Here is a 13521-nt window from a genome sequence, read left to right as displayed (position 1 = left end):
TGGGGCATGAAGACAACAATGATGCCTATGGTAAGCAGGGCTATCACTTCCAGAGCGATTCTCACCTTTGACCTTTTACACTCAACTTTATGGGAAACGACCAAACTAAACTGCTAGAAAAATATGTTTTTTTTTGTTCTGAGACGGAGTTTCGCTCTCGTGGCCCAGGCTGGAGTGCACTGGTGCAATCTTGGCTCACCGCAATCTCCACCTCCCAGGTTCAAGCAATTCTCCTGCCTCAGCCTCCCGACTAGCTGGGATTACAGGCATGCACCACCATGCCCGGCTAATTTTGTATTTTTAGTAGAGACGGGGTTTCTCCATGTTGAGGCTGGTCTCGAACTCCCGACCACAGGTGATTTGCCCACCTCGGCCTCCCAAAGTGCTGGGATTACAGGCGTGAGCCACCGTGCCCAGCCTAGAAAAATATTATGTTCACTTAAAAACATGAATAGGGATTAAAAAGGCCCTGAGCTAGACCACAATTTTTAGACAAAAGTCATTTCAAAACCAAAGCTATAAATAAGAGGTTTCCATCAACCTTTTATCTGTTAAGTGTCTTATCTTTACCTGTAGGAAAGAAAGGCAGTTGTACCATCCCTGACCTCTATTCCAGAGAAGATTTCTGATCTAAGTTTTCCATCCCCTTTTATTGGACAAATATCACTCCGTATATAAAAGCCCCATTTTATTTTAATAATATGTCTAATTTTAAGTCAATAATATTTCATCTTAAAGACTAAGAGCAGCTGGGCGTGGTGGCTCATGCCTGTAATCTCAGCACTTTCGGAGGCCGAGGCGGGTGGATCACGAGGTCAGGAGATCGAGACCATCCTGGCTAACACAGTGAAACCCCCGTCTCTACTAAAAATATAAAAAATTAGCTGGGCGTGGTGGTGGGTGCCTGTAGTCCCAGCTACTCGGGAGACTGAGGCAGGAGAACGGTGTGAACCCAGGAGGCGGACCTTGCAGTGGGCCGAGATGGCGCCACTGCACTCCAGCCTGGGCGACAGAGCAAGACTCTGTCTCAAAAAAAAGACTAAGAGGAAATTTTTCTTTCAAAATATGACTTTTTAAAAGCAAAATCTTCACAACAAAAAAAAGACAAATTCTAAAATTCCTTGAGAAGAGGAATTAATCTAAGTATTTCCCCATAGCACTGAGTCACAGCCCTGCACACAGTAGACACACAATAAATACGGTCTCAGTGTTAACAATATACTATCAAGTAAGTTTCCACTACTTTAGAAACGTAGAGTCAGTCTACGAAGCCAAATCATGATCTCTACATGCAAGGACTATACTGGCCATATTCAGGAAAAGGGTTTGTAGGACATGTTTAAAAGGAACTACAAGTCCAGGACAGCTTAACCAAAGAACTGAAAATTCAAATTAATCACTGTATCACAAGTAAATGATGATATTACTTCCTTTCCTCTCTGGTTGTTCAGGCCAAATAGCTTATATATAAGCTATTTTATATATACATATATATGGTATTATATATAGGTAGGTATGTATGTATATACACACACATTTTTTTAAAGCTGTGATGTTCTGCTCATTTGTTCATTTTGATTCCCTTCCCACCTCCTTTCCAAAAGTGCTGATTTATTCTTTATTTTGAAAATGAAAATTAACACAGTTTTTAGGTTTTTAAGGGACAATTTCTCCATACCCACTTTGGGTTGTTAGAAAGCCAGGGTGGGCTAAAGGCTGTGGAGCCCTGGGCCCTTGTGACTTGTGGTATGAAATTCTCTTAACAGCGTGGTTGAAAAACAAGTCTGTCCTGCAACTGTCCTGATCCCATTTTACCCTGTAAAAGATGAAGAAGCCCCTCTGCCTCCTTATTCCCCAACCTGCCATTGTACGTAGCTTCCTCTCCCTTCTCACTCTGCGCCCACATCTGCTGTTTACATTGCAGCAGAGGTGCAGGTGGTTATTAGAGAACCATGCTTGTTTTATCTGCACCCGAAACAGAGCAAGCTGCAAGAGGGCAGATTATGAAACTGCTTTGTCATCATAGGAACAAAGACCAGATTTCTCTGTGTATTTCTCACTGAGATGACTTCCAACAGCAAATTCTGTGGAGAGGCTCAGAGTGCAGGGACTAAATGATTCTACTGCATCTCATCCACAAAGAAGCGAGTGTTAAGGGCTTGTTTCTTACATCCAACCCTCCTGACTAAGACATTAGACCATGGGTTACCTCTGTTGGGTTCAGAAAGCCCTGATGTTCCCCTAATAGTCTGCTATAGTCTAGTCTCTGCTGCCAGGCTTGGTTTCTTCATCCCCAGCAGAAGCTGCAATACACCAACCCCTAACACTCACTGGGGCATCGAACTACCTGGTTGCAAAGAGATTTCAACATCTCTTTATTCCTCCTCTATGCCACAGTGAACACATTCTCCTTCCTTTGGAGTAAACACTGTAGCCACCTCAGCTGCATCTGAGTTTGCTAACAAGCCCTCGGGGGATACCATTACCCGCTTGCCTTTAGAAATAAGCCCTGGTCCTTACAACAAAGGGAGCCCAAATGTGCCTCATATTTTCCACTATGTACAGAGTTCCCAGGACACACACACTTCACTGGAATATCCAAGGTGTTGGCTGCAAGTCTCAATGAAACCAAGTTTTGCTGGTCTTTAATGAGGGCCTGTTAGACCCCAAGCTACAGTTGGGCGGGGAATGGGGGGTGTTACTGGACTGAAGGGACGGAGGGTCTCACTTGGCCATGCCTTTCAGGAAGTTTATCTGGGTGTTTCTCTCAAAGAGAGGAGTAGAATTGAGCCAAGTGTAAGGAACCAAGTAAGACTTTCATGTTACTGAAAAGCAACATGATGAGTATATACGTGAGTGGGGGAAAAAAAGTAATGAAGAGCAACACGAGCAACATGGCTCAATGAGCTGAAAAAAAATGTTCTGATCACTAGGGACTAACTAGGTAACTCTGAGAAGATGTGTGTGTGTGTGTGTGTGTGTGTGTGTGTGTGTGTGTGTGTGTTTCAGTTTCCTATTCCTAATCAACCACCAATCTCTGGCCATACTTCTTTTAAAATGAATCATTTAGGCTGGGCGTGGTGGCTCACGCCTGTAATCCCAGCACTTTGGGAGGCTGAGGCGGGTGGATCACCTGAGGTTAGGAGTTCGAGACCAGCCTGACCAACATGGAGAAACCCTGTCTGTACTAAAAATACAAACTTAGCTGTGTGTGGTGGTGCATGCCTGTAATCCCAGCTACTTGGGAGGCTGAGGCAGGAGAATCGCTTGAACCCGGCAGGCGGAGGTTGCGGTGAGCCGAGAACATGCCATTGCACTTCAGCCTAGGCAACAAGAGTGAAACTCCGTTTCAAAAAAAAAAAAAAAAAAAAGAATCACTTTACCTCCATTCTTACTACTTTAGTTTCCAAGACCTTAACAAGGCATGCCTGTAGTGCCTCTTCCTAACTGATCTTCTAATCTCCTCTCACTATAATCAATTCAGAATAGACAACTCTTAAAATATAACTTAAATGATAATAACTATAATTCTTGAAGTGCTAACTATGGGTTGGACACTGCGATGAGAATTTTATCTATATTATCTCATATACATGATTCTGTGTGATGAGTCTTATCCTCATTATAACAATGGGGAAAACAAGGCTCAGAGGTTATGTTTCTCAGGATCAAATGGCTAGTGTGTGGTGGAGCCAGGATTCAAACCTGAATCTATGTGACGTTGGAACCCTGCTCTCAGCCACCATACTATACAGCCTCATACAGTGAACCGTACACAAATCCATCACAGCTCTCTAGTATCTATCATAATCAATCTAAACTTTCGCTGATTTTATATTTAGCGGAGGTGATCACCCTCCTCTGAATTTCTACAATGTTCATAGTCTTTACCATACAATTCAATAGTGAGTTACACTCTAAGTAATACTGTTTGCTAAGTGTTTTACTTAAATCAGTCTCCCCAATAAGAGCATGATTTCTTTGAGGGCAGAGTATATGCTAGAGCACTCTATTCTCTATTTACAGCCTTACCTAGTAGAGCTGGCATGCCGCAAGAGTTCAGCCCTTACCTGCATACAAGACACTGACCTAAGGATTTCACATGGAGTAACTCAGTTCTCATAACACCCCTAGAAGAATGTACTGTTATCACTCCCATTTTACAGAATAGGAGAGCCTGGCTACTGAGAGTTCAAATGAACTGTTCGATGCCAAACAGCTTGTAAGTGACAGAACTGGGCTTCAAACCCAAGTAGTCTGGTGTCAAGGCTCACACTCTTGACCATTAATTTAAATGCCTGAGTCCATTAAAAATAAAATTGCATCAGGAATGAAGAAGAGGGAGAATGATACGAAGCTGATCTTTCCTGTCAACAACCAGTAGAAGGAACCAGGCAGAGAACAATATAATCGAGTTTCAGAAACCACCTCTTAGAGCATCCCATTTGGCAGCACCCTTCCTAACATACCTGAAGAAAAAAGTTCATTATTTTCCCCAATAATCCAAAACTTATTTTTCTTGAGCTCACTGATAAGCAAGGGCAACACATTTTTCTCAAAAGCAAGTAAAATCAGCCACTTGCTGCTTAAACATGGATTAATACCCCCAACAAAATGCAGTTTCTTTTGTAGGGCAAAAGGACAATTAATCCGAAGCCTCTTAATTTGTTCTGTATCCCTTGAAAACATGAAGCACTCAAGCCTTGCTGCTATTGCTTACTGGACACAGAATAGGATAAACGGGAAGGCTTGACGAGAAGGCTTAGGCTGGAAGTCAGAAAGGCTGCACTGGTTGTTGGGGCTGGGTGGCGGCAGGAGTGAAGAATGATGCGGAGATGATCTTAACATCAACAGCCAGTAGAAGGAACTAAGCAGGAAACAGTACATTGAGTTTTGGAAACTACCTTTTACTGGAGGATTCCATTCCACATCACCTTTCCTAAGCACACCTGAAGGAAAGAAGTCTAATTTTTCTTGGTAAGGGCTGACCTATTATAGCCCAAACTACAATATTGTATGGGCCAAGAGTATTAAGTTCCAACTGCCAACTGTGGCAAACAGAGATACATTTCTGTTTAAGAGGCCTCCACCCATATCTGCAGGGACAGATTTGCGATCCTCATTTATTACCGCACTCTTGCCACCACCTGTTAAGCGCCATAGTGACTGTAGCTCCCTGCTGCATCTCCTGAGAAGCTGCCACTGCGGCCTCTGCCAATGATGCCACCGCCTGGGTGGCTTCTGATGCTTGCGTCGTCTGGATGGTCATCTCACCTCCCTGTAACGTGGCCCAATTTTGTTCCACCTGAGGCAGAAAGGACAAGATAGTAAAAAAACAAAGCCACAAAAGTACAATTTTAAAAGTAATTTTTCTAATAATTGCTACTTTTTGGCTAAATACACATACTCTTTAAAATTAACATGACCTGCAGTGTCTGACTCTGACAGAACAGAGTTTTAAGTAAGCTACCTTTTGCATAAAAAGGGGGTATTAGAATATATACCTGAATTTGCTTGCATTTGCATAAAGAAATTTTGGAAGGACACACAAAAGCCACTGAATATATTCTCTGGATTGTATGTGTGGGGCTGAGAGGAGTTGGAAACAAATTGGATGGGAGACAGAAAGCAAGACATTCCACTGTACCTTTTTTTTTTTGAGAGGGAGGCTCCCTCTGTCGCCCAAGCTGGAGTGCAATGGCACAATCTTGGCTCACTGCAACCTCCACTTCCCAGGTTGAGCGATTCTCCTGCCTCAGGCTCCCAAGTAGTTGGGACTATAGGTGTGTACCACCACCCCTGGCTAATTTTTGTATTTTTAGTAGATATGGAGTTTCACCATGTTGGCTGGGCTGGTCTCAAACTCCTGACTTTACGTGATCCACCTGCCTCAGTCTCCCAAAGTGCTGGGATTACAGGCATGAGTCACCACGCCCGGCCCACTCTACACTTTTAAATACGTTTCTCAATTTACTTCCCGATGTATACATACTTCAAAACAACATGTTGTGCCAGATAAATATATACAATTTTTTGTCAATTTAAATAAATACATAATAAAGTTTAAAAATATATAGGCTGGGTTGTTAGAAATGGGCCATGAGAGGAAAAAAAAAATTCAAACTATACCAAAAATTCAAACTGTATCAAAGGGAATATGATACCAGTACTCTAGACCCTTTGTCCAAAGGGTCTACTACTGTGCCTATTTTCTTTCTCTTTTATTATTTTTTTATCATTATACAATATTTCCATGTAATATACCTATTTTCTCGTGTACCTTTGTAGAGCTATTCCTGCTATATGGAAGTATATTTACACAGACACACACACACATTCACCCTATTTCCCCTTTCTACTCCCTCCTTTAAAATAAAAATGGCAGTATATTCTACATATCTTTTGTATCTTGCTTTTTTCACAAACAGTACATCTCTGAAATGATTCCATTTTGGAACATATAAAACTACTTTACTCATTCATGATTCTTAAGAATGGCTGCATATGATTGCATTTTTTTGTTGTTGTTGTCGGAGACGGAGTTTTGCTCTTGTTGCCCAGGCTGGAGTGCAGTGGTGCAATCTCGGCTCACCGCAACCTCCACCTCCCAGGTTCAAGCGATTCTCCTGCCTCAGCCTCCTAAGTAGCTGGGATTACAGGTGCCCCACCACCACACCCAGCTAATTTTGTATTTTTAGTAGAAATGGGGTTTCTCCATGTTGGTTAGGCTGGTCTTGAACTCCCGACCTCAGGTGATCCACCTGCCTCCGCCTCCCAAAGTGCTGGGAAGCATTGCATTATATAGAAACATCATGATTTATTTAACAAGTCATCTTTTAATGCACATTTAAGTGGTTTACAGTCTTTTGCTACTAACAAACAGTGCTGTGATGAATATCCTTATATACTATTATACTTTGTATATTACATGTGAGTCTATTTATAGGGTAAATGCCTAGAGGTAGAATTATAGATCAAACTTATTTGGCATGTTTATTTTTGATAGAAACTGCTAGACTCAGAAACTAATTTTTTTTTTTTTTTATTTTTTTGAGACAGAGTCTCACTGTGTCCCCCAGGTTGGAGTGCAGTGGCACGATCTCAGCTCACTGCAAGCTCCGCCTCCTGGGTTCACGCCATTCTCCTGCCTCAGCCTCCTGAGTAGCTGGGTCTACAGGTGCCCGCCAACACGCCCGGCTAATTTTTTGTATTTTTAGTAGAAACGGGGTTTCACCGTGTTAACCAAGATGGTCTCGATCTCCTGACCTCGTGATCCGCCCGTCTCGGCCTCCCAAAGTGCTGGGATTACAGGCGTAAGCCACCGCGCCTGGCCAGAAACTAATTTTTTAAAGTGTAGCAAAAACTGCTTTCTTTTTATTAGGGGAGAAGTTATGAAGACTCTCCCACTGCCCACATCAAAAAACCCAAAAATAAAAATCATACTCTTTGGTGACAGGATACATGAGAATCCAGGTTTGCTAGGCCTACACAGAGTCTCTCAGTCTTGGCATGCTAGCATTTTGGCCCAGGTATCCTTGGTTGTGGGGCTGTCCTGTGCATTGCAAGATGGTTAGCAGCATCCTGGCTTGTACCCACTAGATGCCAATAGGACCCTCCCCAGTCAGGACAGCAAAAAATGTCTCCAGGTATTGCCAAATGTCCGCTCTGGTCCGGGGTACAGAACTACTGATTTTAGTACAATTCTCTGTGTTTAGAGACTTAGTTCTGAATACCTGTATCTAGTTACTTCAGTCCGTTTTGCTCAATAAATATGGTTGATTAATTATCCACCCTCAAAACTGAAAAGCAGCAGGGGCACTAAAAGCAATTTCTATTCGGAAGTACAGCAGGTGATCCATCAGCTCAGGTGTACATGTCTTTGGACTCCTGGGTCTCAGGACCTCAGCAGTGCTTACTGCAGCTCTTGCTATTCCCGCTTCACACTGCTGGGGCCTAGTGAGTAGTTATCTTGTGCCTGCTTGTTACTGTGTCCCAAAGAAAGTGCTCCAAGCTCTAAGGTAGATATTTTAAATGCTTCCTGCTTTAGTTCTATTACCATACTTAGATTATGATAATGCTTTTCAGAATGTTTGCCAAAAGCTTCCCAGAGAAAGAGACATTCCTTTGAGCTACCTTCATGTTTGCCCTGAGTTCTCATGGGCAGTGGATTGTGCCAGCAAGCCTTTAGGGCCCATCACTCCTGAGGCAGAGATATCCTAGAGCTGCAAAGCTGCCCCTCAGGAACTCCAAAGCTCTTGCTTTGATCTCATTGCTCCAATGAACATCACTGCCAACACTGCCACCCTAAGAGGCAAACTGCACTATCAATTCTTACGTGGCTGATGAGTCCACTCAAAACATCCACTGAAGCCAGGCAGCGCTGTTGCCTACTGCTAGGGAATGGTCTTCCTGTTTCCTGATCTGCCCCTCTATTTTAGTCTGGCCCATGCTACTGCTCTCACCTGAGTTTGGCCCAGTGCGGCTCTCTCAAGTCCTCAAACTCCAAAGGCAGCAAGTCAATACAGACACATTTAGTTACAACTATATTTGTAGTGAAAATAGCATTAGAATGCTGCCATATACAGTATAATTTAAGAAAGTTAAATTATATGGCATGGAATGACAGTAAACGGTGAAGAGAAAATAGGAGGAGAAACCGAAGAGATTTCTATCAGAAACATGGCAGGTGATCAAGAAATCAGCTCAAGTGCCAGCATCTCTTCGGAATTTCCTATTCCTGAGTCTCAGTGCTTTCTTAAACTGTGTTTACTTGAGCTCTTGTTGCACCCCCTTCCCCAAAGAAAGGGCCACAAGCCCTGGGAGGGGAAGATATTCAGAAGATATTTCATTAGCTACTGTGCATTTCTGAGAGAGGCCCACTACCACAAAGCCCTTCAACTGTGGCTGTTCCACACTTTCACAAGTCAATGCACTGAATGGGTTGCTCCCTTTGACAGGAGAGAACTCCCATCCCTCTCCTTTGTTTGGCTAGTTACCACTCTAGTCTAAGCTCAGGGGCTACCTCTGGGAAGTGTTTCCTGAGACGATTCCACTCCCCTGAAGTCCAGATGAGGGCCTCTCCTCTGCTGTTCCACAGCACCCTGGGCATGCTGCTACTAGACCCTTATCTCACTGCAATTATTCTTTGCTTTTCTCTACCACCTACCCATGTGCTCCTTAAGGGAAAGGGGAGTCTTTATTATCTTTTATCTATAGTCTCTACGGTGCCTGGCACAGGGCTCAAAAAGTATTTACTGAAGGGATGGATGGAAAAATACTACTGATATTTTCCTACTTGTTATTCAGCCTGCCCGTATTTAAGGTAAACTGACATTCATAAAAATGCACCTAAAATGAGTTATGCAATTCAAAACTGTTACATATATATTGATGGTTCAGTTTAAAATTCATGTCTCTAATGTTTTTGTACTTTGGCTTTCTCTTCTTCTAACAGAATTATATACAATCCTAGCACTTTGGGAGGCCGAGGCAGGCGGATCATGAGGTCAAGAGATCGAGACCATCCTGGCCAACATGGTGAAACCCCGTTTCTATTGAAAATACAAAAATGAGCTGGGCATGGTGGTGTGTGCCTGGTGCTACTCGGGAGGCTGAGGCAGAAGAATCGCTTGAACCCGGGAGGCAGAGGTTGCAGTGAGCCGAGATCGTGCCACTACACTCCAGCCTGGGCCACAGAGTGAGATTCCGTCTCAAAAAAAAATAATAATAAAATAAAAAATTAAAAAAAAGAAATGCAACTCCATTAATGTTATAAATATTATGTGTCAAAAACAATTTTTTTCATAGAGAAGGAGGAAACAAAGTTACTTTCTTTAAATAGTACCAAGAAACATTCAGTAGAGAGATATGGTTGATAACTTTGTCTAAGCCAAAAACTAACACATCTCCTAACTGTACCCCTCGTTGTCTTTTCCACCTCTTTCAGACTTTTAAGGAGTGTCATCTCGTTCTAGTGTTCTGGGACGGACAAATTATTTGCTTTGCTAATCCATATTCTTTAATGATGTTTATATACTTAGAAAGTAAGGGTCCTGTCAACCTTCACCTTTCCTCACCCAACAACCAAGTTTTTCAGTGTCCCAAACTTTCCCAGGCTCCTTAGGTGGAAAGGAGGCACATATGCTTTGCAGCATCCCTTACAGCAAGGCTAGAGTTCATTCACGTAGACATCTCTCTTCCCCACTAGACTGGACTCCCATGACAGCAAGGATCCTGTGCGAATCAACTCCACACAGCTTCAGCTACACAGGGGTTTGGCACATGCAGGCTGGCCGAGGAGCCTGCGGTGCACTCTCCCTCCATCTCCCAGCCATGCAGCCTTTGCCAGTTCTCCCCCTCTCCTGAGGGGCACAAATGAAAGTGACTTTGTGGTGTTCTAAGGGGAAATGTTCCATGGCTCTCAACAAGGGTGGGATAATATTCTTAGCTTTATTTCTGATACGGCTCTTTGACATCTGTTGGCTATTTTTCAAACTTCAGCACGCCACATCAGTATCTTCAAGGGAAACACTCATGGTGACGTAACAAACCCCTTCCTTCACTTGTTGCATCTTCACCAATGGCTCAGAGCCTAGGTAATGTTTTCCTCAATGCATTATCCAGCTTCAACACTGCTATGGGACTTTGGGCAAATCATCTAAGCTCTGTTATGTCTCGGTTTTCTCATCTCTAAAGCGAAGATGATAACAGAACTTTATACTTCATGGGGTCAAGTGTTTAGCCCACCAAGTGATCAATAAAGGTTGGCTGTCTTTAGGTTAATGTCCCATAATTATCCCAATTTTGGTAAGGAAGAATTCTCCTAAGAAATCCTTTCAAAGGCATATTTAAAATGTAATAAATCATGTTACTGACTTGCAAACATATTTATCCCTTCAAAGAAGGCTTCCCTTAGTTCCAGTTTTAATGTGTCATTTTTTTTTTCATAAAGACCAAAGATGAAATTCTCTGGGATTCACAGCATAAAAATAGTAAAGGGATAATCCCTTTGTATTGTGTACAATACCAAATGCTATACATTCAAATGTAAAATTCTAAGTTCCTGACAGTTGGGTTTGAGTCATACTAATCCATGAATCTTAATTGTTACAATTAATACACATAGCATAAGACACTTTCTAAAACTTTCATGGTCTCATGTTCAAAAGGTTTAAATGAAAGAGTGCCGCAGACATGGCAGGCTACTCCATCTTCTGGACCCTCGCTTTTCCCTCATTATACATTCAAGTATTTAAGAAGATGCAGATGGAATCTCTTTCTTACCTCTCCATCAGCCACGGCAGAATAATTCACTTGGGCAACGGTGACCGTGGTTGGCAATTCTGAAGCATCAGCCAATGTGGCTACTGTTGCCCCCGTACCAACCTAAAGAAAAACATGGAAAGTGGTTAAGTGTCAGTGGATGGATCCTTCCACTTCTTTACTCAGAAGCTAAGACTCATTTAATCCCAAATTCAGCACAGATAACAACGAATATGCCTTATGATGTGAAATCTAAAATCGTAGCTCACTAAAATCATAGTTCAGAGACTATCACGAGTTTCAGAATTTTACTTCAACCAAATAAGTCAATATGAGAAGAGCTATCACATCGCCACATCCATTCCCAGTGTCGGTCAACCAACTTTCTATTCTCACCTCAATCTGAACTTCAGAGGTTCCCAATCAACAAATTGTGTTTTACCTCAGAAGAGGTCATTCAGAAGGAATATTCCCTGATCACTGACAGTGAAACTATAAAACAGAAGACATTTTAAGGCCAGGCATGGTGGCTCACATCTGTAATCCCAGCATTTTAGGAGGCCAAGGCAGGAGGATTGCTTGAGCTCAGGAGTTTGAGATCAGCCTGGGCAACATAGCAAGACCTCATCTCTACTTAAAAAAAAAAAAATTCAGCCAGGCCTGGTGGCATACACCTGTAGTTCCAGCTACTCGGGAGGCTGAGGTGGGAGAATCACTTGAGCCTGGGAGGTTGAGGCTGCAGTGAGCTGTGATGACAGAGAGAGATCTTGTCTCAAAAAAAAAAAGGGCCCTTTAAAAGTGCTTTGTTTTGGAAATGTCCAGGAAGCTACTCATAGCTCTGTATTTAGCAAATGCAAAGAAGTTAAACTATTCTTCAGAAATCAATTTCAGGTAGGAAGATCTTGGGGAGCTATATAAAGTTCATACAAGAGTTCACACAAAGGAAACTTTCCCCAGTCTGAGGTGAGGTGCCCACTGATCCATCTCAGAGGCCACAGTCTGGTAGCCCTCAGGTTTACTCACCTGGATAAGCGAGACAGTGCCATCAGGGTTACTAAAGGTCTGGACTACAGTCTGTGATGGTACAAGATGAGCTATACTATGTGTGGCTGTGGCCTGTGTTTGCGTTTGCTGATCTTCAAAGGCATACAAAAGGTCTTCCCGCCCATGCTGTTTATAACAGTTTTTAACTATGGTCCGTAGTGCCTGGGTCCATGAAACCTGTCACCAAATGACCGGAAAAGCACATTAAGCCACAAAGAACTTTGGTTATTTAGTCCCAATATGCAATAAGCAGCTACATCTTTATCAAATCAAACCAAACCAAACCTCTTATAAACTCTCCTAGGATTACCTCCCACAGACTGGTTCTGGCAGAAAGAAGCTGAGTACAAAGTATCAAAGAGGGCTTCTCATTGGTTTCTTCTTGATCAAAGTCTAGTTTACACCCTATTCCAACCTGAGGCCAAACTCTTAAACTTCATGCAAAGAAAGATTATTCTGATCAAGAATGGCATATTAAGATTCTCAGTAAACTTCCAAGCTAAATGAAAAATAAATACGCGGCCAGGCATGGTGGCTCACACCTGTAATCCCAGTACTTTGAGAGGCTGAGGAGGGCGGATGGTCTGAGGTCGCGAGTTCGAGACCAGCCTGACCAACATGGAGAAACCCCGTCTCTACTGAAAATACAAAATTAGCCAGGCATGGTGGCGCATGCCTGTAATCCCAACTACTCAGGAGGCTGAGACAAGAGAATTGCTTGAACCCGGGAGGCAGAGGTTGCGGCGAGCCGAGATCACACCATTGCACTCCATCCTGGGCAACAAGAGTGAGAGACTCTGTCTCAAAAAAAAAAAAGAAAAAGAAAAAGAAAAAGAAATACGCAAAAAAAGTAATGAATGGTATGTAGTTTAGTCTTTCTTCTAAAAGTTTTGTTGTTAGCAGGCTCAGTTGGCAGACTTCATATCCCTCTAATTCCATATTTACATTTTTCAACAATGATTTTTAGTAACCAGGAATAAAAGCATTTCTAAGTGTTCAAAGTGATTAATACTTTTACTTCAAGTTTCTTTGACTTTCCCAAGCACTTCATAAAATTGAAACTGCTCCAAAAGGCAACCCCAAAGACACATTTTAAATTCATGAACTCACCCCAGTCTTCTCTTTATAGTATAGTGATGGAGCGACAAATGGAAAAGGCTATAAATCAAAGAACATCAGTCTTTGGAGGGACAGGCTTAACTATTACACGAAGAC

At 42.5% G+C, this 13521-nt stretch overlaps 1 protein-coding gene across 2 annotated transcripts in view; it reads right to left on the bottom strand.

Moving 5' to 3' along the window:
• The window catches only part of NRF1 (nuclear respiratory factor 1), a 145082-nt gene that overhangs the window by 34522 nt on the left and 97039 nt on the right, over window positions 1-13521 (bottom strand). For both annotated transcript variants that reach the window (XM_030825744.1, XM_003261320.4), the window contains exons 7-9: window positions 12286-12483; window positions 11284-11385; window positions 5148-5305 (exon numbers count right to left, since the gene is read on the bottom strand). In XM_030825744.1, the coding sequence (XP_030681604.1) occupies window positions 5148-5305; window positions 11284-11385; window positions 12286-12483 (458 nt within the window). The remainder of the gene's footprint in view (window positions 1-5147; window positions 5306-11283; window positions 11386-12285; window positions 12484-13521) is intronic.

This window comes from Nomascus leucogenys, chromosome 13 (genome assembly GCF_006542625.1).
Source record: "Nomascus leucogenys isolate Asia chromosome 13, Asia_NLE_v1, whole genome shotgun sequence".
NCBI classification, from domain to species: Eukaryota; Metazoa; Chordata; class Mammalia; order Primates; family Hylobatidae; genus Nomascus; species Nomascus leucogenys.
This window is presented reverse-complemented; position numbering and strand designations above follow the sequence as displayed.